This window comes from Ursus arctos, unplaced genomic scaffold, assembly GCF_023065955.2.
Source record: "Ursus arctos isolate Adak ecotype North America unplaced genomic scaffold, UrsArc2.0 scaffold_24, whole genome shotgun sequence".
Classification (NCBI taxonomy): Eukaryota; Metazoa; Chordata; class Mammalia; order Carnivora; family Ursidae; genus Ursus; species Ursus arctos.
Window position 1 is genome coordinate 19132599 of NW_026622919.1, and position 24715 is coordinate 19157313.

Below are 24715 nucleotides of genomic sequence, written 5' to 3' on the forward strand. Positions count from 1 at the left end.
GGTCGGCGTTGGCCCACTCTCTCTTCTAGCTCACCCTGCGGGGCTGGACAGCTCCCCTCGTAACCCCAGAACCGGGATGCATTTTCTGGGCTCAGCCGCGTGGCGCCTGGGGTCTCCGAGCATCCGCTTGACCTTTCTCCTTCGACCCTATCGCCCTTTCTCCTTCGCTGCGGGGGCGAGAAAGGGGGTTAGCGACCTGCTCTCACGGACCTGGAGAAGGAAGGGGCTGGGACTTCAGAGGGCCTCTCCACGCCTCAGTATCTAAGGCAGGGGGTTGGGGTTACCCTGGGCCGTGGGGGAAGGGGCGCCTGGAGCTGGGCTCAGAGTTCCCCTTCACTGGGAACACCCACTGATGTCAGCTCGCCTGCCAAAACTGGGGAGGAGGAGAGGAGGGAGCCCGTCCTCCAGAGTCGGGAGAAGTCCTGGGGCTGGGGGCAGAGGGGAAACCGGAGTCTAAACACCCTCCCTTCCAGGCACCTCCTGAAGCCTAGAGCCACAAACCTGGTTGGGGCGAAGGGCAAAAGTAAGATTACTTCATTCCTAGTAGGAAGGTGGCCACAAACCAGACTGGGGGGAGGGGCAAAAGTGAAAGATGACTCCATTCCCAGGAAGAAGGTGGCCACTACTCTTCAAGACCAAGGTTGTGAGAAGGGAAGGGTTTAGAACCTACTATGGGTGACTTCATTCACTAGGTGGGTACATTTTTGTCCCCGTTTTACTGGGAAGAAGCTAAAGCTCAGGGGAAAGAGCCCAGAATTTAGCTCAGTAGCTCTAAATCCCACTTCTGTCTTCCTGCTCCACGAAGGACTTTGGCTACCTTGACAATCTGTTTCCCCCCATGTAAGATAGGGACATTATCCTTCTCCATAAGCAGTAGTGAGGATGATATGTGAAAGGGCAGTGCGCTCACTCAGTGAATGTTTCCTTTTCTTCTCTCTTAAAGGACTTGCCTAAGGTCACACCGCTGGGAAGCAGCAAGGCTGAGCCTGGGGCCCCAGGGGCCCTGACTTCTGCCACACCACAGCTGTCTCTGTGTCCTGAGCCAGAGCTTCATTAGCTCGAAGCAGCCCAGCAGCCCAGGAGCTGGTTTGGCCCTGACGCTCAGTTCCAGACACAGCTGTCAGCACTGAACTTTCCTAAATTACTCCCAGACACTGACCCCTGGACTCAGCTGCTGCTCTTGTCCCAGTTTACTGATTTCTGCCCACCACAAATTATCCTTCGCGATCTCTCTTCCAATCTTCATCTCAGGGTCTTAGGCTCTTGCATAATGGTCACTGAAAGCCTGTTGTCCTCCCCCATTGCCAGGGTCAAGAGGTTGCCTTAGTAAGGCATCTGGAAGAAGAAAGGAGGTGGCCCACTTGGCATGAACCCCAAAGCCCTCCTGGTGATAGTCGTCTTCTGCAATGTGCAGAAAGGAGCCAGACAACCCCAGAGTCTCTTCAGGCCAGCAACCAAATCCGTTTGTGTCCTCCCACCCAAGATTGCCCTTTCCAGAAGGAAACATGGTCAGGAGGGAGATTTCTGATGGATGAGATGGGAGGGGAAGCGTGGAGGGACCGAAAACAAACCCAGCCATTTCCACTGGGCTGGGGCCAGAAACACCTGAGCCCACTGTGAATTAGGACTGGTGTTAGGGTCAAGATTAAAGTTGACAAAAACAAAAGTTGGGTTTTAAATAGGGCAGTACGGTATCATTGATAAAAACAAACAAATAAGCATTGGTTAGGATTCTGAAGGCAGATTCTGTCTCTGTGGTGCTGTGTCATCTTGGGCAGGTCATTTCATATCTCTGGAGCTCAACATTTTCACATGACATTAGAATCAAAAGGGAAAATATTGGTGACTCCGTAGAAAATGTTATCTTTAGCCTGGAGCTGGGGTTAAGTTTGCAACATAATGTGGAGACCTCCTAAAGGGAGCTTGTTGTAGTCATGGCTGAACTTGGGAATCTAAACCTTCCTGTTGGAGAACCTGGGAATTTTCCCTCCTCCTGATTTTCCTCTTACCACTTTTCCTTACCAGTTGGATGTTTGGCTGTTTCATGGACCGCTGGGGGCATCCTAGCAACTGGGGGTCTGCTATTAGGGTCCTTTGGGGCTGAAAGGGGACCAGAGACCTCACTTTCCTCTTCCAAGTTGCCATATAGAAGATAGTCCCATGTTCTGCAGCGAGGGGACAGAGAAGGGCTTCATCAGGGACAGAGGCTGGTTCTTTTATGAAAGTCCTGTTCTCCACCTCTGGGGGCCCCCTTCCCTTCCCAAGCCCACTTCTGCCTTAAAATATATACTTTTTGCTTATAAAAATATACTTTTTCATTGCAAGTAACACACAAGTATATACTCATTGCAAAATATTTAAACACAGAAAACCTTATACCCTCATTCCTTTCTCACTCACTTCCCTACATTTTTTGGACTTAAAAAAACATAAGTGGGATTTAATATCTCTGTTTTTTGATGACTTCTTTTATACTTAATAATGTGTCTTGGGCTTTTTTTCACGATAACATATATAGATGTGCTTCTTTCCTTTTAACTGTAATGTAATATTATCTGTAGTCTTTGTCTTATATCCAGTGGAGTCTGGTCTTTGTTTCCTACACACCTCCTTAGTCCTCTGTCCCTATCCCACGCCCACTCCTAGTGCTCGGGAAGAGAGGGATCTGGTTCTGGTCCAGCTGGACATTGACCTGAGATTTCTGGCCCCAACCTAGATTGACTTCTGGATAAGGATCCTACTGCCATGTAAATTTCCTTTCTTATTACAGGCGAAGGAACATCCTGCCTGAAGCAAGGGGAGAGGTGACTCGATCCTTAAGAGTGCCATTTCTAATCTTCAGCCTTCCCCGTACACACTCACACACAAATCCAGAACCACATATGGGGGAGTAAAAAGCACTGGGGACCTCCTACACAATGAAATTGCATGCAGAGCATCCTGGGATTAACATCTCTACGATGTAGAGACATTCGCACATGCTGGCCTCTTCCCCAGCTGTCTGCAAAATAAAGAACAGAGCACAGGAGAGGATGTGGGGGAGAGTCAGGGTCAGGGGAGCCAGAAGTCCTGGCTGGGAGGGGCTGATCCTTCCAAGCTGGAGAGAGGAGACAGATTTCTTGAGAGGGCAGGGAGGCAGCAGGGACGACCAGAAGAGCTATAGTCAGGGAGCCAGCTAGCTAAGGGAGGGAAGACAAAGGTGTAGGGACACAACATCTCCATCTCTCTCCATCTCCAGAATGATGGCACACTCCGTGTGAGGAGCCTGGCCATCTCTCAGAGGCAAGAATTAGAGAAAACTTTGACTCTCAAGTTGGTAAAAAGCAGATAAAATGGTCGAGCCATATTCCTCATCAACTGCCAAGGACTTAACAGTAGCTACCATTTACTGAAGAATTACTATGTGATGCACAGTATGTTCTCTGACACATGTGCTGAGTGCTTTGCAAGTATTTCTTAAAACCTTACTACCATAACATCAGAGTTATCTTGTCGCTGGGTAAAACGGGAAAACAGGGGTAATGTGCCCAAGGGCCCCAGAGGTAGTAATTGGCAGTCAGGATTTGGACTCAGGACTGCTTGATGATAACTAAGCTTCATGTCTTAACCATTATGATTTATCATCTCCTTCTCACTCTACAACCAAATACTGATTTCCTACTGGGTCTTGAAAATGGGGTTGAAAGAGGAGAGAAGGATAGAGAGCTTCTTCCAGGACCAGATAGACCCCTCCAGAAATAAGAAGATCCTATTTCACCCAACTATGTACATACATCCTCCTCCTCCTTTCCTTCTCTGACCCAGGCTAGACCATGACATCACATGGTAGAGGCTGTTTTTCTGAAGGGGAAAAAAAAAAAAAAAACAGACTAGATTTGTAAGGACGACATTCAGACAGCATGACTGAAGAGGGTCACGGCCAAGTGACCGTAGCACACGCCCAGCAGTGCTGAGAACACTGCTGGTCCCTCGGCACCTGGGGCTGACTCATGGTTGCTGTCGGACCCAATGCCAGATGCCAAGGTTGCTTTCACTCTTCCTCCATTGCTCAGGACTATCCTATGAAACCACCCCCAGGAACCCTTCTACACACTTTCAACACCCCAAGAGTTTTGATGTTATATAACATGGGGATGCCCCGAGGATGCGTGGCAGTATGCTCAGATTGTTTCATTTAAAACTCACAACTCTATTAAATTAGGTGCCATAGCAACCGCTTTACAGACAAGGAAACTGAGGCTCAGAAAGGCTAAGTAATTTGCCCAAACTCATGCAACTCATATTGGCAGACATCCAGATCTTGATGCTGAAGCTTAAGTGCTTAAACTCTGCTCCACAATACCTGACGGACGCCAACTTGCTAGCCAACGTGCCAAAGAGAACCGAATAGACAGGGATGCAGAAGACTAGCCAGAAGGACAACCAAACAGAATTGCTCGTGCCATGGGGGGACTTCTCCTCTCAGTGCGATCCCCCTCCTGACTATGCCTGCTTTGTTTATAGACAGTATCTTTTCACATCCTTTTCCCCAAGACCTTAAAGCTTTGGATGGACAACAAAAAGTACTCATGACGTTATGAAATAAAACATTTTCTAGATCATACTGTCCAACATGTGTTAAGCAAATAAGACAGCAGGAGTATATGTTCGTTTCACATGCGTGGTATCTGTGATGTGAGCTTAAGTAATACTACAAAAGGCAATATTTTCCTCTCCTGCAAAATGGGAATAATAAAAATACTTATAAGTTATAAGATATAAAACCCTTAGAGCAGGATATTATTATTATTATTATTATTATTATTATTATTATTATTATTTACACGATGATGATTTCCATTATCTTAGTGGTTAAGAGCACACACTCTGGAGTCTAGCACACTTGAGTTTGGATCCCAGCTCCATCACTTATTTGCTGTCTGTGACCCTCTGCAATTACTTAACTGCTCTGAGCATGTTTTCTTATCTGCAAAATGGGGTTACCAGTGTGTATCTCAGTCAGCAATAAAGATAATGCAAGTCAAGCATTTGACCCAATGTCTGGTACTCGTAAGCATGTGATAAATGGTATTTACTGTCATAGTGTGTAACTTACATACTTATGACAACTGCATATCCAAGATATTTTGGGATCCTTCCAGTTCTATAATTTTGTTCTTTTCATGACGCAGCACTTCTTTTATTTAGAAGAATATAGACTTTGGAGCCAGATAGAATTCCAGCCCTCCTACTTACCAGCCATGTGGCCATGGCCAATGTTATTAATCTCCCTGAATCTCAATGCCCTTCTCTGTAAAATGGGGCTAACAATGCCCACCTCTCAGGCATTTTGCAAGGATTACATGAAATAACGTAGGTTCACACCCAGTCCAGTGTCAGCTGATTACATGAATGTTAAAGGTGATTTGTTAAATATGTAAATAAATGTGATTTATGTTTGTTCCTTTATGTACAGTGTCATGGATATAATCTGCGGATGTATGTAATGTTCTTTTCTTGCTCCAAAAGCATCTCTGTAGCCTGGTATCCCAACCTAGCTAGAGTGGGGTTCAAAGGGCCATAGCATTAGCAGTGTGGGACCCTGCTGATAAGCCAGGGAAGAGAGAAGGGGAAGTTACAGAAACAAGAGGAACTCCCCTTTCCTGTCTGGCTAGGATTTGTTTGTCTTTCATACAGGCTGTTCCCTACTGATATGGGGGTCTGTGGAGAGTCCGGCTTTGATTGGCATCTCCAGCACAGAGGGAGTAAGGAGCCCCTTACCCTTCAGGAACTGTTTTCCTCTGAACTTGCAGAGTCCCAAACACATTTCCCTTTCTGGCACTGTTGGTGAGAACAGAAAGCCATGGAGAGAATCCAGAATCATGATATCAGAGCTAGAAGATCTCAGAGAAAGGAGGAGGTAGAATGATGGGGTTCAGAGCATGGGTTTGGGGATCAGAACAACTGGACCCAAATCCTGGCCACACCAATTACGAGCTGGGTAACCTTGGGCAAGTTCTAGAATTTCTTTAAGCCTTAGTTTTCTCAGCTGTAAAATGAGGATAAGAATATTACTGACTTCATATGAAATGAGATGACCCATTGTAAAGCACTCAGCACAATGCCGGGCACATACTGAATGGTCAGTATTTGAAGGCTGTTATCACTTTTCTAGTTCTGCAGTTTTACAGTTGAGGACCCTGATGGCCAGAAAGGAAGCACAGCTCATTAGCTGTCCACCCGATCGGGGCTACTTCCCAGGCAAGGCTGTGCCAAAGGCGTGTCCCATGAGATCAAGGCCCTGCATTAACTGTGCCAAGGGAGCAAGAATGGGCAGCACCACCCTAGCTGTGGGGCTGGAGCTTTCAGAGTATGTGCAAAGCAAGGCATGAATCCCACCCAAGTAATCCCCAAAAGAGAAAGTCCCTTCCTGCTGGAATTATTTATTTTGTAATTAACAAAGGCTAAGGAGGCCCTTTCTAAATTTTGGCTTGGAGGCTCAGAGTTTAAACTTATAACAGCCATGAACAAGGGTTTATTGTGGGCCTGTTCTTACTTGCTGAATTGAATGCATTATTATGATCCCTATGCAACTAGGGGTCAGGAGCTAAGTACCTGGGGCGGATAGCTGTGTTTTTGAGATCAGAGGACAAAGTGTCCAGGAGTGGAAAGCCTTCAAAAATTGAGCCATGTTTCCAGGCTCAGTAATGTCCAGACCTCAACTTGCTTTGGAGCTGCCTTTGCCTCTAAGTGTTCAGGGAGGGGTCTGGCACTTCAGCTGGCCCCATCAAGGCCTGGGCAGCAGCCCCAGTTTCTGGTGACCTTCATGCAGGCTTTTAGGTTGTGCTTTGCTTTGTTTTGTTGTTTATTTCTGCACAGCAGGGTGGCCTTTCCCTACTTCTGGGTGGGAACTGGGGGAGGGGGGAGGGGGAAGGGAGGATAGTTTGCTCCCATCTCTGCAGCTGTGTTTACACTTCCCTGTCAAGGACTGTCTGGGGCCCAAGCTTTCCTTGGTCCCTGTGTCCCCTCGGAGAAACGCTATTTGATATCCCTGTGGGCTTTACAAGGGAGGGGCAGAACGAGCCCAGGGTCGCCATTCAAAGCAACCTGGAAGGAGGAAGGGAGGAAGGTTAGAAGGGAGAAAGGAATAATGGAGAAAGCACTGTTTTGAATTCTGGGAAGCATCATCTTCCTCCCTTTCTACCAGTGGCCTGAAGACCAGCAGGGGACAAAAGTACACTTAGAACTCGACAGCCCCAAAAGGAATAGAACATGTGACGTGTCATTTCTAATCACTGGATTGAACAAAATCTTGTTTGGTGATGGGGATGTGAGTGCACAGAGCAGAAGTCTTCCCCAAGGCTTCACTGGGGCCAGAGGTCAGATACAGCATGTTAAAGCCAATAAGATCATGTTAAAATACATGCAAATTAAAAAGGATTCAAGAAAATGGTCAAGTAAATAATGCTCTTCTTCTCTGGGGAGCAAGTTGAGCTGGTATTAATCAGTAGTATTGCTGGACTCTCGGCCAAGCCTGGGAGAATGGCTGCCAAGGCAAATCAGGCATCAGGTTACAGAAATTAAACACATAATTTTATTTTTCCGCAATAAGGAACTTTCAGAAAAAGAACCAACCCTATTAGGCTCCTCAGCACACTTTGTCCAGTTTCGTTCGGCCCCAGAGGCCTCCAAGTTAAAAGCAAGATGAGCAACTGGAGGCCAGGAGTGACAGAGTTATTCCTTTCTCCTATTAACTGCCTGGGGGTGGGGTTGGGAGGAGTGGGGCAGGGGTGACGGTACTGTTTTTCAAAGGTCCAGTTGCCAACTACTTGCCAACAGTTTTTCTATGAATTTATAGGACAAAGACCTGAAGGGTTGGAAAAAAAAGTTATAGAGGAAGAGAGCTGGCCAAACAAACATTGGCCGATCGTGTGTCATGGACCACAGTCTTTAAGAAAAGCCTGGTCTCAGGAAAAAAAACCTCTCTCCCATCACAGTGAGGAGGAACCAATCGACAAAATTTCCCCAAGAACCCCATGCTTAACGGTGATATGAGAAGTTGCTTTTAAAATCCTCCAGTGCTCAAGGATTACTAAAGCTTGGTTTAGTCCTGTGTCAAGTATCATGGTGGATAGGATAGGGGTAACAGCATGGGAGTGAGCATGAAGTACTGGGGTTGAAGCAGGGAGAGAGATACAGGAGGGCTGGGAGGCGTAGTGAGGGGGTGCACTTAAAGCTGGGCCGCATGACTCTGACCTACAACTTTGAGGGAAACCTCTTCACCGTCCTTCCTTTCTGCTTCAAAATATTTCTGTAGCCATGTAGTCTTCGTTACCACACAATTTCTCGTATCTTTCCTCTTGTCACTTGGCTTACTCTCCTAAGGCAATGCTGTCCACTCCCATGGTGTTAGTTACCAGCAATGACCTGATGGTTCCCATCTCTCTTCCCAGTCTCAGTCTTGACGTTCAGATCTTCTGAACATCTCTCCTCCTTAGATAATCCTTTTTTTAACCTGCTGCCTCTGTCTCCCTCTTTTAACCTACCTTCTTTATTTCAACAATTATTTCTGTGGCATAACGGTTGTGAAACTTGGTTACACAATGGGATCACTTGGGATTCTCTTAGAATTCTTTTTTTTTTTTTTAAGATTTTATTTATTTATTCGACAGAGATAGAGATGGCCAGCGAGAGAGGGAACACAAGCAGGGGGAATGGGAGAGGAAGAAGCAGGCTCATAGCGGAGGAGCCTGATGTGGGGCTTGATCCCAGAACGCCAGGATCACGCCCTGAGCCGAAGGCAGAGGCTTAACCGCTGTGCCACCCAGGCGCCCCTCTCTTAGAATTCTTAAAGCCCAGGCCATACCCCAGACTAATTAATTAACCTCTGGAGGTGGGAGGCAGGCATCAATAGTTATTAAAGCTTGCCGGGTGATTTAAATGTGAGCCACACTTGAAAACCACTGGTCTAGAAAGCAGGGGGAATAGAAAGGAATATTATTGCAAATTGCTAAGTATGAAGGAATATTTGCTTTGATTTGGTAATCAGATAGAGGCAAGAAGAAAAAAGCAAAGCCAAAGCTTCTGATATAAGGAAAAGAACACTAAATCTGGAATCCAGAGACCTGAGTTTAAGACCTGACAGAGAAATTTTTCATCTGTGTGAGGGAAGTCTTTTAAGTTCTTTAGGTCAGAATAGTATTGTATGTAAAACTGAAATCCTCCCTACCTATTTCATAGAGTTATGAAGATTATCTGAAAAAATGGGCATTACAGGCTATTGTAATTATGCATTTGGAGATAAATTCAAAGTAATGTTATTTTTGTATTTTAAGTTTTATTTCTTTAACTTTATATTTTGAATTAACTTCAGGTTTACGAAAGAGTTGCAAATGGTAGACAGTTCCCATATGCCCATCAGCCAAGTTCCTCAAATGTTGAGGAAGTACAATTGCCAAAACCAGGAACTGAGATGATAAACTACTTTTGACTAGTCTACAGACCTTACTCTAACTTCATCCATTATCCCACTGGTGTTCTTTTTCGCCAACCAGGATTCAATCCAGAATCACACATTACATTTAATTGTCCTGTTTCCTTAGTCTCTTCCAATCAGGGACAGTTCCTCTTTCTTTCTTTCTTTCTTTCTTTCTTTCTTTCTTTCTTTCTTTCTCTCTTCTCTTCTTTTCTTTCTTTCTTTCTTTTCTTTCTTTCTTTCCTTTTTTCTTTCAGATTTTATTTATTTATTTGACAGAGAGAGAGGGAGCACAAGCCCAGGGACCCACAGGCAGAGGCAGAGGGAGAAGCAGACTCCCCACCAAGCAGGGAGCCCAACCTGGGGCTCCATCCCAGGACCCTGGAACCATGACCTAAGCCGAAGGCAGGTGCTTAACCTACTGAGCCAGCCAAGCGTCCCCTCACTCTTTCTTTGTTTTTCACGACCATCACATTTTTAAAGATGCTGGCCAGTTATCTTGTAGATCACCCCTTATTTTGGATTTGTCTGATGCTTCCTTATGATTAAAAGCAGCTTATGCATTTTTTTTGAAGAATACTACAGAAGGGATTTTGTGCCCTTCTCATTGCATCATATTGAGGGGCGCCTCATAACACTATCTCTCAGCACTAGCAATGTTAACTTTGACCACTTGCTTAAGCCAACGTCTGCCAGCTTCTGTCCTGTAAAGTTACTATTTTTTTTTCTTTGTAACTTACAGGTATTTCATGAGGAGATACTTTGATACAAGGCTATTCATTTGAATCTAAGTGACTGGGACAACGTTTGACAGAAATGGGGAAGTCAGGTGTAAATAAAGCAAGAAGGATAATTTAGAGCTCGTAGACGGGTGTTCGGAAGTATCGGTAGGTGTGAGGGATCAGTATGAAGAGGTTCAGTGTTGGTTTCAAATGCTGAAGCGAAACGTGGCTTGTCGCCAGCCTGTGAAGATGGTGCAACCTTTAGATAGGGTCTCCGAGAAGATATTAGTAGCTCTGGGAGACTCCCCGAGAGCCCTTCCTGTCCCCTGACAGAGCCGCCTTGGAAACCGTCGGGCTCCGGCTGCAACACCTCGCACTCCTGAGTTCGGGGTATTGGCGCCAAACAACAGACGTGCGAAGGAAGCCCAGGTGGCCCCACGGGTGGGGCGCGGGCGGCGCAGTGCGCAGGCGCCGGGAGGAGGCGCGGGGCGGGGCCGCGGCGCGGGGGCGGGGCCGCAGCGCGCAGGCGTCCTAGCGGCGGGTCCCTGCGGCTCGGGATGGAGGGTGAGTGAGTAAACAAGCCCGGGCCGGGCGGTGGGGCCGGGCCTCATCACCTCGCCACTCGGGGCCTGAGGGAGGGAGAGGCGAAGGGGTCAGAGAATTGGGAGGAAGCGGAAGGGCACATTGCCTGCCCCGCCGGGGGTAGCGGGGCGCTCCCTCTCCATCCGAGGGCTCGAGGAAAGGGGGCGAAGGGATGAGCGAGCCCCCGGCGAGGACCGCGTCTGAGGCGGGGAGGGCGGGCGGTGTGTCCGGGAGGAGGAGCGGCGGGGGCGGGCCCGGGGAATGGGGACTCCCGTTGGAGGGCGGGGTGGGCTGGGTGGGCGGGAGCCCCAGAGCGGAGAGGGCACGGGTGGGCGGTGGCACCTGCGGGGGCCCTTAGCGAGGTGAACTCCCGGGGACTTGGGGCTGCGCACAGGGAGGGCTAGACGTGGGGGCTGTTTGTGATGACTTTGGGGGGTGTTGAGGAAGGGGTGTCAGTAAAAATAGGGCTGGGACCAAGGTGAGGCGAGGGAGGTTCCTTGGCGCAAAATGAAAGGGGGCGCTCACTTTCGGGGTCCAGCCGGTGCAGAGTGCCTCTTCACGTTTTGCGCGCTAGGCGCCTCGCACGCCTCTTCCCCAGTCCCGGCCCCGAATAACAGGTTTCTCTCTAAATCTGGTCTCGGGCCAGTCAGTCCCTGCCCACCCCAGAACTCTCGTGAGGATCGAGGGATAGAAGGGGAAGCGCCTTGAAGCAAAGGCAAGGTGTTGTATTTGGGACATGGCAGTTAGGAAATGCGGGATAAACTTATTTCTTACTGAGAAATTGTTTCGGGGGGGCGGGGAGGGGAAGAGATGTAGGAGGATGTTAGTGCCCCGGTGGAATATGGAGAGTGGGCTTTTAATAGGTGACCTGTAGCATTGTAAATGGGGTAGCTGGGTGGCGAGACTAGCGATAGAGGGGCGCGGATGAGGGAAAAGAGCCAAGGTTGACGAACAACTGGGTGTGTGCAAAGACGGCGTGGAAAATGTGGTCTCTTCTCCACGGTTACTGCAGTGATGCCTTTGAAGAGAGCTCCCACCCCCACCGGTGCTTTTAAGTTTAGGAAACCGGCACTGAAGGAAGTTTCCAGCCGGAGAAGGTGCTAACTCTATCAGAGGTTTCTGTGAGAGCTTGTCTATTTTAAGCCTTGGAATCCCCAGGGCCGGGATGGTGTGGCAGTGATAAAAGAGATTACTTACACAGAAGACGGTGTATGTTAGGAGATAAGTACTTTTTTTTCCCTTTTAAACACACTTATAATAAAGGAAAGGACCATCCATAAAAATGTAATAATACTGTTATGAGTGTGTGTCTCACAGCCACTGTGAATTAACTCTCCGAGGCGGGAATGTTTGCCTGTTTTATTCACTGATACACCCTTAGCGCCTAAAACGGTGCCAGGCACATTGTTAGGTGCTCAGCACATATTTGTGGAAAAAATAAATAGACGGTAGATCTCTGGAACTTGGGAGCCCGGAATTCTGGATCCTAATTCTGCTACTAACTGTCAGAGTACTTTTAGACCAATCATGGAACTTGATGCTGAAGCACAGCCTTAAAACTCCCTGAAGTGGAAATGACCTGTTCACTATGGTGTTACTTTAATTCTCTTTGAAACAGCAATAGAATAAGGAGCCTCGGATTAAAAAATGAAATTTTACTCCCAAGAAGACTTTTGTGAGAAGGGAAAAAGTGAGAAAATGTGGTCAGACTTGTTTCCCTTATACTTACTTGCCTTTGAACTAGCATGCCTTTTAAAAACAATGTAAAATAATCAATTTCATCTATTTAATTCTTGAGATAAAAAATTTGATTTCCTTAGTCCTGTGGGTAACAGCTCCTGCCCTTGCTTTGTGCCTTATTGAAACATGTAACTCTTCATTTCATTAAGTGTGTCTTTTTCTTGTCTTGGACTAAGTGTAAAAAGTTTCTACTTGCTGACTAGCAACTTCCCAAAAAAGGTTTGAGGCAACAACACTAAAAACACATTACATTTTCTACATAGGGTGGTTAAAAACTGAAAAGAAAAGAGAAAAAAAGCATATGGAGAAAGGTGAAGAGAAGGATTAGGATTGAGGGGGAAGGTTTAAAAAGGAAAAACTGCTCTTAAGAAATGCTTCCATTCTAGAAAGTCCCTAGCTTGCTTTTTTTTTTTTTTTTTTTTTTTTTTTTTTGTAATTTGTTCAAACGAGGGGTGCCTGGGTGGCTCAGTCGTTAAGCATCTGCCTTTGGCTAAGGTCATGATCCCAGGGTCCTGATATCGAGCCCCAAGTCTGGGCTCCCTGCTCAGCAGAGAGCCTGCTTCTCTTTCTCCTACTCCCCCTGCTTGTGTTCCCTCTCTTGTATATCTCTCTCTGTCAAATAAATAAATAAAATCCTTAAAAAAAATAAAAAAAATAATTTGTCCAAACAGAATATCTGAATATAGGTTCCTTCCTATCTCTTTACTCCATCAACCTGTCATTTGGGACCTCAGTGCTCCAAACCTTAAAGTCATGAATTATTGAATGGATAGTTGGGGTTTAGTGCCTCTCATGTGGTGTGCTTTCTGACACACTTGCCTTAATACTTTGATTTGAAATGGAATAACTATAAAGTCCCTTTATTAAATGATAATGAGCAATCACTAAAGATTAGGCTTTGTGTTAGTGTAGTACAGAACCAGCCAAGGTAGGGCTCCAACCTGTTAGGAGACTGCTTTAACTCTTCTAAGTCAGCATTACATATCCTGAGAGCCAGCATTTTCCTATGGGTCTCCCAAAGACTAATCCTGCTTTGATTTTTATCACATTTTCTCCTGCACAAATGACCTGATTCTCTTAAACAACGCTAAAAAATATTAATGCTATAATTTTCCTTTAAATAAGAATTCAGGATCACAGCTTCCTGTTAGTAAGGTTCTTTCTACATGCAGAGTGCCAGAAGCTCAAACTAATAACAAATGTAAATACCTTGGAGAAGTGAGAGGGTATAAATTAAAGATGTGCTTAAAAATCCTAATTGCAGGATCTGTCAAGCTGTGTACTTAGCCACAGAGTTGATGTTAATGGAATGTTGATGAAATTGGTGATCACCGAAATGACTCAATTGTGTGTTTCTAGAGCTCTTTGCAGAGGTAGGTTCACCCCTATTGTTTGTGTTTCAACTCCACCATGAGCTAAAAAGGAAAGAATGAGATGGAAAATTAAAAAATCTACAGTGCCATCTGCCTCTGAAGCCTTACTTAGCCTGCCGTTTGACAAAATTACTTGTTGTAAAAGAAAGTAGTAAAGATGTTGAACGTGCCCCAAAGGGTTCTGCAAAGGGGTCCCTTTATGTGGGTGAAAGAACTTCATAGTTTGGAACTTTTATATGCTGATCTCAACCTCTCTAAATTTAAGAATATTGTTCTTTAAATGTTGTATCTCCAAACATTTCATTGAAGTTTTCCCATTTCCCATTTCCAGCTAGTGACAGACTACATTCCAGTTTTAGCCTCTGAAACAAATTGAGATCCAATTTTCTGGGGAAAGATTTCTGTTTTTATAAGCTTTCTTTTTTTGTGGAGATTTGACATGTAGATAAGGTAAGATTTTTTTTTTAAAGATTTATTTATTTTTTGGGGGAGAGAGAGGAGAACCTCAAGCGGACTCCCCACTGAGCACAGAGCCCAACAGGGGGCTCAATCCCACAACTCTGAGATCGTGACCTGAGCTGAAATAAAGAGCCGGTCCCTTAACTGACTAAGCCACCCAGGCACCCCTGTAAGGTAGTTCTTATTTCCAATCATTAATTAAAAAAAATAATAAACTTAATTTTTTAGTACAGTATTAAATTTGCAAAAAAATTTTAAGGATAGTAGAAGGAGTTTCCATAGACTCCATATTCAGTTTCCCCTATTATTAACATCTTACATTAGCATGCAGGTAACATTTTTTTACAGTTAATGAACCAATATTGATCATTCTGTTATTATTCATTGTGAAGTCGCTCAAGGTTTTGTGTTTTTTTTTAAGATTTTATTTATTTGAGAGAGAGCATGAGAGAGAGAGATCATGAGCAGAGGGAGGAGTAAACGGAAAAGCAGACTCCCCACTGAGCAGGGAGCCCAATGCGGGACTAGATCCCAGGACCCTGGGATTATTACCTGAGCCGAAGGCAAACACTTAACCTACTGAGCCACTCAGGTGCCCTGGCTCAAAGTTTTTTTTAAAGGTGGAATTTCCTACTGATGTTTTAAAAAGATTTATTTGTTTATTTTAGAGAGAGAGAGAAAGGGAAAGCAGGGGGGAGGTGCAGAGGGAGAGAGTCTTAAGCAGACTCTGCACTGAGCTTGGAGCCTGGCGTGGGGCTGGATCTCATGACTCTGAAATCACGACCTGAGCTGAAACCAAGAGTCCAACATTTAACCTACTGCACCACCCAGGCACCCCTGACTACTGATTTTTAATAGTAAAGGTCTCTAGAAAAATTATTGGATTAATCTATCATCAAGAAAGATTTATTTTTTTCTTTAATCAGCTTTACTGAAGTAAAAAGGTACATATGATAAATTCACATTTTATGTAGAGTTCAGTGAGTTTTCATAAAAGTGCAGTCATATAACCATCACCACAACCATATTATAGAACATTTTCAGAGTCCCAAAGAAGTTCATTTTATGGTTCTTTCCTTGTAATCCCTTTCCCCAGCCTCAGCCCCTGGCAAGCACTGATCTGCTTTCTGCCACTTAGATTTGCCCTTTGTAGAATCATTCTAGTAGAATGCACTATAAGTAGAATCATATAGTACATAGTTTTTTGTGTGTCTGATTTTTTCCACTTAGCATAATGCTTTTCAGATACATTGTGCGTGTGTAGGAATGAGGAAATCTTCGTTCCCTTTTATTGCTGAATAGTATTCTATCCTATGTATATACTGTAATTTGTATCCATACAGCAATCCATAGGTATTTGTGTTGTTTCTACTTATTGGCTATTATGAATAAAGGTGCTGTGAACATTTTTGTAGAGGTCTTTGTGGGGACAAATATTTTCATTTCTTTTGGATAAATAATAGAAACTATAATAAAAACTATACCAAGTTGTATGGTAATTATATATTTAACTTTATTAAAAAAAAAAAAAGCTAACAAACTGTTTCCCTAAGTGGCTCTACCATTTTGCACTCCCACCAGCAAGGTACAGGGATTCCAGTTGCTTCACATCCTCACCAACAATTGATATGATCAGTCTTTTTTGATTGTAGACATCCTAGTGTGTGTGTCGTAGTCCATCATTTTGGGTTTGTTGGTTAGTTAGTTTGTTTTAGGAGACCGAGAGCACACTGGGGGAGGGGCAGAGGGAGAGAGAGAATCTTAAGCAGACTCCACACCCAGCACAGAGCCTCACTTGGGGTTCGATGTCACAACCCTGAGACCATGACCTGAGCCAAAATCCAGAGTCTGATCACTTAACCAACTGAGCCACCCAGGCGCCCCCATCATTTTGGTTTTAATTTGCATTTCTCTAATGACTAATATTGATATTGAGTATCTTTTTGTGTAGTTATTTGCCATTCCTATATCTTTTTTGGTGACATACCTGTTCAGATTTTTTGCCAACTTTTTATTGGGTTATCTTATTATTAAGTTGTAGGAGTTATATATATATATATGTAAAGGCTTATTCTTAAATTTCTTGACCAAAACAGCATATGTTTTAGAGTTTATTTTCAATGTTTAAGTGAATATAATGAAAAGCTCTTAAGTACTGGCCTAGTTCTTGACTGGAATGTAAATGGTTCTTGTGCATGTGTCAGTAACGAAAGAATCCATCTGGTAGAAATATGAAGTATTTTTTGTGTGCTACTCCCCTTGCCCGAGATGAATGAACCCATTTCTCTAGATATGTTCTACTGAATGCTGAGTTTTTGTTTGTTTGCTTTTTAAATTAAAAAAAAAAAATCTTTTGGGGCGCCTGGGTGGCTCAGTTGTTAAGCGTCTGCCTTCGGCTCAGGGCGTGATCCCGGAGTCCTGGGATCGAGCCCCGCATCGGGCTCCTCTGCTGGGAGCCTGCTTCTTCCTCTCCCACTCCCCCTGCTTGTGTTCCCTCTCTCGTTGACTGTCTCTCTCTGTCAAATAAATAAATAAAATCTTAAAAAAAAAAAAAAAAGAAGCCTTCATATCTGCTGTCCCATCCCAACCCTGTCCTGATTTAAAAAAAAAAAAAAAAAAAAATCTTTGAAGTGATAGTTGTCAGCATGCAGATGCTAGGAGAAACCATCTTACAGCTATGTTTCACGTGTCTGTTTTAATCATACCTGTCTGTTCCAAACAGTATGTCTTGTCTTCCTCATACAGTCTGTGGGGGCTGACTAACTGCCAAATAAACTTTTAGAGACTTTGAAGACCCATTAAAAAGCCAGGCAAAATAAATATTGGCGCATGATCACATGAGATTCAAATATCACATTAATTATGAAAGGAGGCAGTGTGACTTACTTTACATTGTAGTTGGTTAAAATGCAATGGCATTTTTGTGTGTATGTGTTACACTCCTCTGGCCAAATAAAGCACTTGAGTAAAATTAGAAATGGTGCCATTAATTATTGGACTGTGTGTCCTGTCATCTCTTTTGACAGACTGCAGGTCACATTTCAATTATAACTCCTTTCTTTAACAAAAATATTGATATTTTTCTGTGGCCATCTGTAAGAAATCTATACACACATACCCTAGCAGCTGTGGATTTTGTTCTTTTCCATTATTTGATCCCCAGTTTTAAATGGACAGAGCAACCTGACATAAGCTTACTATTGCAAAAAGGGAAACGTGCTCCTCCAGAAAATGGGATAAGGATAGCAGTGCAAAACCAATTTTTAGGAGGTTATGAAGTCTCACTGAATTATGATCTATAACGTTTGGGTCTCAATAGGAGTAACCTAAGGTTTCTGAGAGAGGCAGTTTTGTCCTAGATTTGAACCATTTTTTCATTTTCTGGAGCAGACGACTATTATGCTTGTTCAGGACAGAAATTATATGAGCAATGTACTTAATATTACACATGAGTGTGTTGTATGTACTTAAATAGTTTTATCATTAAAAAAAAAGCCCCTCTTTTGGCCCCATTCCATGAGGAATGAGAAGTATTTAAAAGACGTAGGAGGAAGAGAGATGGTGCAATTTGTGGGAAAGAAATTCAAATCTGTTTAATTTGTTTGTTTGTTTTTGTTATTGTTTTCTGTAACCCAGCACCTTAGCAGTCTGGGATTCAGAATCTTAGATTATGCTATTGTTGTTTTGTTCCCTTCCCCCAGAGAGATAATATTTAACTCACAGGGTATTCTGTTTTTAAGCTCTTGAATCACTTGATTGAGTTAATAGTAAACACAGTGAGTCTGTCTGCTTCTTTGCTATGCTTTCCTTCCTTTATCCTCTAAATTTGACATTGCATTACCCCAATCCATTTGGTTCTTCAAACAAAACAATCAGGCATAGGCTCTTAAAGTCCATGTGCATGAGATATTATGATCATGTCTGATTGTGACAGATGTGAGACAGTGGGTTAAATTTCGCTGTTTTCTTATCGATGCTGTCATTTCTTATGGGGGAAAAACAGGTAATTAAATGTGTCTTTAGAAGAAATATGTTCTTAAACTCCAAAAGAAAAAATTTTTTTTGTAAAATTTAAAAAACAAGGCCTGAAACTTTAGTTTCTCTTTCAAATTTTGGCTCTTCATAGCTCCTTGTAAAGTTTTCATTAACTTAAAATGCTAGGTGAAATGAATAGAAATAGTTCTCTAAGAAATCTCAGTAGTTAATATAGAATAAAAACATAACCTTACAGATTTTATTGAATTTTTACATGTACTTAATATTTGTTCTTTATCTAAAATAATTGATGGGTCTGCTGGCTGAGCCTAGAAATTGGTTCAGAAAAGCAGAAATGTGAACTTGTTGTTGTGAAAATATATTTGCACACATGACCGGAAGGATAGAATTTAATAAAAGAAAGGACAAATGGCATCAAGTATGATTGGGGCCTGACTTACATGTAGAAATAGTGATAGCAGAGACCTCAAAGTCTTTGTAGTTCTGGGGGCGCATCCTGAGTATTAGGGTCTAAAAATGTGCTCCATTGACTTAAAACCACTGTCTATTCTCTTTTGAAAAGCTGAACATTTGTTTTGCCTTTGTGTCTTGCCATTCCTCTGAAGAAAGGAAGATACATTGTAAAACCAGACACTTCCCCTTGCATTCTATGAGGTAAGTAGAAGTATGTTACAGTAAGTACTTTTTTAGAACTTTGAACCTTAATTCAACACCCCCCCCAAAAAAAGTGATTTGCAGTGTTGTATTTCTGTGTGTCTCCCTGTTGACTTAGAGATGAGATTATGCTGTTGCCATGTCCTACCTTTATTGCTAGGAATGTGGTGGGGTTCAGACAATTTGGCAGCTACAGTTTTGTAGTGTGGGTGGATCTTTCCATGAAGCTCTTTTTTGTTGTTGTTGTTATAATTGCTCTATTTTATTGTTGGTTTTTGTTGTTAATCTCTTTGGGTGCCTAATTTATAAATTAAACTCTATTGTAGGTGTGTGTGTGGAGGGGAAAAAACATAGTATATGTAGGGCTCAGTACTGTCCATGGTTTCAGGCATCCACTCGGGGTTTTGGAACGTATCTCCTGTGGGCAATGGGGACCACTATACTTTGTTCCTTCTTCCATAGCAGGAGTCTTCTGTTCCATATGCAAATTTTGCATGAAGCTCTTTTTTTTTTTTTTATTTATTCGACAGAGATAGAGACGGCCAGCAAGAGAGGGAACACAAGCAGGGGGAGTGGGAGAGGAAGAAGCAGGCTCATAGCGGAGGAGCCCGATGTGGGGCTCGATCCCATAACGCCGGGATCACGCCCTGAGCCGAAGGCAGATGCTTAACCACTGTGTCACCCAGGCGCCCCGAAGCTCTTTTTTTTAATTAATTAATTTAAAAAAATATTTATTTGAGAGAGAGTGAGGGGGGAGGGAGAGAGAAAATCTCAAGCGGACTCTGGGTTGAGCGTGGAGACCAATGCGGGGCTTGATTTCACGACCTTGAGATCATGACCTGAGCCAAAACCAAGAGTTGATTGCTCAATCGACTGAGCCATCCAGGTGCCCTGAAGCTCTTTGATATTAACTTGATCTCTGCTGAACATTTCTCTTAGTCAAGGTATTGAGTAGGCTTCCAAATTTCCAAGTAATCCAAATCCCCAAATATCTGTGAGAGAACTTCCTGAGTGCTGAATTAAAAACAAGGTACCACAAGAGGATAGAGGCTGAGCTTTTTGGTGATCAGGCCAGGAACTGCTGATTAGAAGTCTTTTTTTTTTTTTTAATTGAAACCTTTTGTTGAGCTCACAGATGTGGGTTCTTTAAACAGTGTTTTATGAATAAATGCGGTGGGAATGGAAGCATGACTGACCATGTTTATTTGAGTTTGAGGAATTCTTCATTTCCAGGCAGTAAAATGCCTTTTCTCATGTCTGACTCTCTTAGATTGCAGCAAAATGGATATGCCAAATCCCCCAACTTCCAAATGCATCACTTACTGGAAAAGAAAAGTCAAATCTGAATACATGCGACTCCGGCAACTGAAACGGCTTCAAGCAAATATGGGTGCCAAGGTCATAAATAACCCCCGGCTTATCTGTTTTGATATATTGATCCAATGTGGAGGGCTGGACTTTTTAAAACTTTTCTCTTGAAATCCTAACCATTTTCCCCTTGGCTTTTCTAGGCTCTCTATGTAGCAAATTTTGCAAAGGTTCAAGAAAAAACCCAGATCCTCAATGAAGAATGGAAGAAGCTTCGTGTCCAACCTGTGCAGTTGATGAAGCCCGTGAGTGGGCATCCTTTTCTCAAAAAGGTACTTTCAGGTGTCTAAGTTCAGCCTTCCTTGCTTCCTTGGACCGAAGTTGTTTGTTTGTTTTCTGTATTCGTGACTTATTAGAAAGTAAGTAAGGATAATGGATATAGCTATTATAGTCAGCTTTGAATAACTAGGATGGTAAATCTGTAGCTTAGAGAAAAGCCTATTCACCTATTATTCTCCTCAATTAATGAGTGTAATCATGAGTGGTTTTATTTGTTTTTTTTTTTTAACAGAAAAACAAAACATTTAGTGCCTGCTTTCCTGGGCTCTGTGTACAAGCTTCAGAACAACCTTGTTTGTGCCTTGTTTGGCACATCTGGTACTTTGATATTGGAAAAGGAGTGCCCAGCATAATGGACAGGAATATACTGATCAAAGGGATATTCCTTGTTATAAATCTAAAAATCATCCTAGTTCTTAAGTGGTAATATTTTTAAAAAGTAGGGGCGCCTGGGTGGCTTAGTCGGTTGAGCGTGTGCCTTTGGCTCAGGTCTTGGTCCCAGGGTCCTGGGATCAAGTCTCAGATCGGGCTCCCTGCTCAGCAGAGAGTCTGCTTCTCCTTCTCCCACTGCCCCTCCACCCCAGGTCGTACTCTTTCTCTCTCTTGCTCTCTCTCCCTCTCAAGTAAATAAATAAAATCTTTAAAAATAAATAAATAAAATAAAATAAAATAAAATAAAATATAAAAAGTGGATAGTGTATTGAGAGCAATTTCCTTTTCCAAAGCAGAATATGACTATAATTTCTGTACTGATTCGCTTCCCCCTGTACTGTCTCCATTACTTCTGCAGCTAAGTTGATGTCAACTGTCTTAAAGTTTAGGTCCTCAGGAAAACTTCCTCATCTCCTAGGACTTTCAGAGGCCCTTTGCTGTTGTGTACCACCAAGGAACCCAGCAGTTTTAAATTGAAATAAACACCAGTTGAGTGTGAGAGGCACCGTGCTGGAGTCTGTGGGCGACACAAAGATGAATGAGAGCGAGCTCCGACCTTGCAGAGGTTTATAGTCCAGTGGTTCCTTTTAGGAGCTGATTGTTACAAAGTCCTCAGCCTCTTAACCTGTAAGAATTAGAAAACTACTGGGATCAGTTTGGAAGGAAACTACAGTTCTCTCTTGTGTCGTGTGCTTGCCTTGCCCTCTTCATGTCTTTGCTTATATTTCAGTGTACCATAGAGAGCATTTTCCCAGGATTTGCAAGCCAACATATGTTAATGAGGTCTCTGAACACAGTTGCTTTGGTTCCCATCATGTATTCCTGGTCCCCTCTCCAGCAGAACTTTATGGTATGTATTGAAAGCACTGGGGTATTGCGCAAACTGTATGATTTTCTTATGTTAGTATGCTGGCACTTCTCTTAGGGTAAAAATTGTCAGATTATTCTTAACCTTTGGACGTGCAGGGCAGACTGTTTTTGTAATATATTTACTCTTAATCAATCTATCTATCTATATATATATATTGCGAGTTGTTCTAACTGGTTAGGTTTTGTGCTCTCTGAAGTGTACTTTCGAGTTGATAGTGGTTCTTTTTTGAATGAATGAAACTGGGCAAGACTCCAATTCTCTCTTACTACTTTGGCCCAATTTTGTAACATGTGCAGTTAAATGCAGTCTAAACCAGACACTTGAGGCTTAAGCAGGTTGACCTATCCCTGCTGATGGAGCAATCCTTTCTGAATCCCCTAAGGCAAGATGCTATGACAGCAACTGAGATAACAGAGGTGCACAGGGACCCTGAGCCTCTCATCTGGGCCTTTATGCTGATTCCTACTAGGATCAGTTGTTCTGATAATCAGTCCTCTCTAAATACTGCCATTACTTATCATCTGCCTGGTGACAGTTCTGCTGACTGGGATAGGATATAGGTTTGCAAAAGGGAATCCTCTCTTAGAATAAAACTTCACAGTAATTTTACTTAATACTTGGGGAATTAAGCATGACTGTGTTTTCTGCAGAGCAACAACAGTAACAAAAATCCATTAGTATTGTTTCTTTAGCCAGGAAATATTCATGGCTCATGCTGTAATTGACTTAGGTTCCCACTGAGTGTGATTGACATGAGTTATAATCATGGTTTTTTATTATGATTATGGGAGGTTAGTCTTAGTCTGTATAATAGAATATCCAGAAACTTTATGGTTGCCCAGTTTCTGTTCTAACTATTCTAGTTATATTGCAGATGATACTCTTGGAAGCCTTCCTTTTCATCTGTGTGTCTCCACTTATGAGGAGAATTAGAATTGAAGACTTTTTAGACTGTTGTTTAAGTGATATTTGTGCCTATTTTACAATGATGTTTAGTAGATAAACTTAGATAATAGATGGAATCACTGTGAATAATAAGTCTGCTGTCAGATTCTAGATGTTGGTGGAAATATCATTGTTAGTATCAGGCTAAACATTTGGTAGTTGATATCCTCAAGTAGTTAAACTGACTTTTTTTCCCTAAGAGTAGCATTTCCCCCTCCCATTTGAGGTTTTCCTGGCAAAACAAAATGGCCAGTCTTTAAAAATGCAGGAAACTCTGTAACCAAAGGCATTTTCAGGAAATTGACGCAGCGAAAAAGGCCCAGCAAAGAGTCCATTAAACAGGAAAGAGAAGATGCATAGTGGATTCATGGAATGAATCACATCTGATTTGATTTCAGGTAGAAGATGAGACAGTTTTGTGCAATATTCCCTACATGGGAGATGAGGTGAAAGAAGAAGATGAGACTTTCATTGAAGAGCTGATCAATAACTATGATGGGAAAGTCCATGGCGAAGAAGGTAGTGGTGCTGGGCTCTTTGGGAGAAAACTTTTTTAAAACGGTGCCCTTTCTTTGGTATGTCATCGTTTTGCTTTTATCTGCTGTCTCGTGGGTACAGGCTGAAGAATATTTCAATGTCATCACATGGCTAGGAGTAACAATTTTATATTAAAAATGTCCCTTGTCAAATTTTATTTATTTATTTAAAGATTTATTTATTTTAGAGAGAGAGCAGAGGGAAGGGCAGAAGGAGAGGGAGAGAGAGTCTTAAGCAGACTCCGTGCTGAGTGCGGAGCCCAACACAGGACTTGATCCATGACCCCGAGATTATGATCTGAGCCAAAACCAAGAGTCAGATCCTTAACCGACTGCACCACCCAGGCGCCCCCTCAGTTAAATTTTAAAAGGAGTTGGGAGCACTGGGTGTTCTGTTGCAACTGATGAATCACTAAATTTTACCCCTGAAGCTAATAATACACTGTATGTTAACTAAATTGAATTTAAGTTAAAAAAATTTTTAAAGAGAAAGGTAAAGACAAAGGAGTTGGGACATAGAAGAATTATGCATATATATAGTGATCAGTGGCTGGAGAGGAAGTTTAGTGCACAAAGAAGTATGATCTTAGGAGTTTTCCATAAATCCAGCAAAGCCATTTTGTTCTTCATTTCCCTTTCTCTGAGAATGGCAATGAGCATGATCCCTCTGTCTGTCTTTGATCCAGATATACCCTGGATCTCCCAGAAATTGTTTATAACATTCTGACTATCCTGAAAGTGAGTTATTTGGATTTAGTTGTAGTTCTAGAAAAGGGTGCGAGTGTGTAAGAAGTGGGAAGATAGGGAGAGACTCCCCATGGCTTTGCAAACCTATGGCCTCACCAGCTGTTTTGACACTTGTGGGTACTGTTGAAAATGCATTTTCTACCCACAGCGCCCCCTCATGTTCAAAGACTTTATCCTAGGTTGTAGTGTAACCCCCTATAGTATGGTTTTAGGAAGGTAATGCTGTCTTTTGATTCAAAGAAGTCACTACCAAGCCGTCGGCAGCAAAACCAAGTACATTTTCATGTTATCATTCTTTATCTGTTCCATTTGTATTGTTTGTACACTTTTTTTGAGATTTTGGACCGTAAATACAGGTTGATCTGTGACTGAGGAATGAACTACCCTAGTGAGAATAAAGCCTATGTAACTGGATTTCCCACTCTAGCCAGCTGAACTGTTGCCGTGGTAAGAGCCAGTGAAATTATTGTAATTTCCTGGTTGTTCATATAAAAACGTACATATGTTATATCTCTGGGCCTCAGGAGTGAATACAAGAAAACCTTTCTAGAAGGACT

At 42.9% G+C, this 24715-nt stretch overlaps 1 protein-coding gene across 11 annotated transcripts in view; it reads left to right on the forward strand.

The window, feature by feature from the left end:
* Positions 1 to 10666: 10666 nt before the first annotated feature.
* Positions 10667 to 24715, forward strand: part of EZH1 (enhancer of zeste 1 polycomb repressive complex 2 subunit) — a 33901-nt gene continuing 19852 nt past the window's right edge. For 2 of the 11 annotated variants that reach the window (XM_048224958.2, XM_048224962.1), the window contains exons 1-6: positions 10667 to 10740; positions 18889 to 18980; positions 20251 to 20378; positions 20492 to 20620; positions 21790 to 21909; positions 23274 to 23394. In XM_048224958.2, the coding sequence (XP_048080915.1) occupies positions 20262 to 20378; positions 20492 to 20620; positions 21790 to 21909; positions 23274 to 23394 (487 nt within the window). In that variant the 5' untranslated portion in view covers positions 10667 to 10740; positions 18889 to 18980; positions 20251 to 20261. Of the gene's footprint in view, positions 10741 to 11631; positions 11856 to 12955; positions 13872 to 14202; positions 14322 to 18888; positions 18981 to 20250; positions 20379 to 20491; positions 20621 to 21789; positions 21910 to 23273; positions 23395 to 24715 lie in introns of those variants that run through there. The other 9 variants (XM_026512772.4, XM_026512773.4, XM_057317905.1 and 6 more) reach the window with 8 other exon arrangements.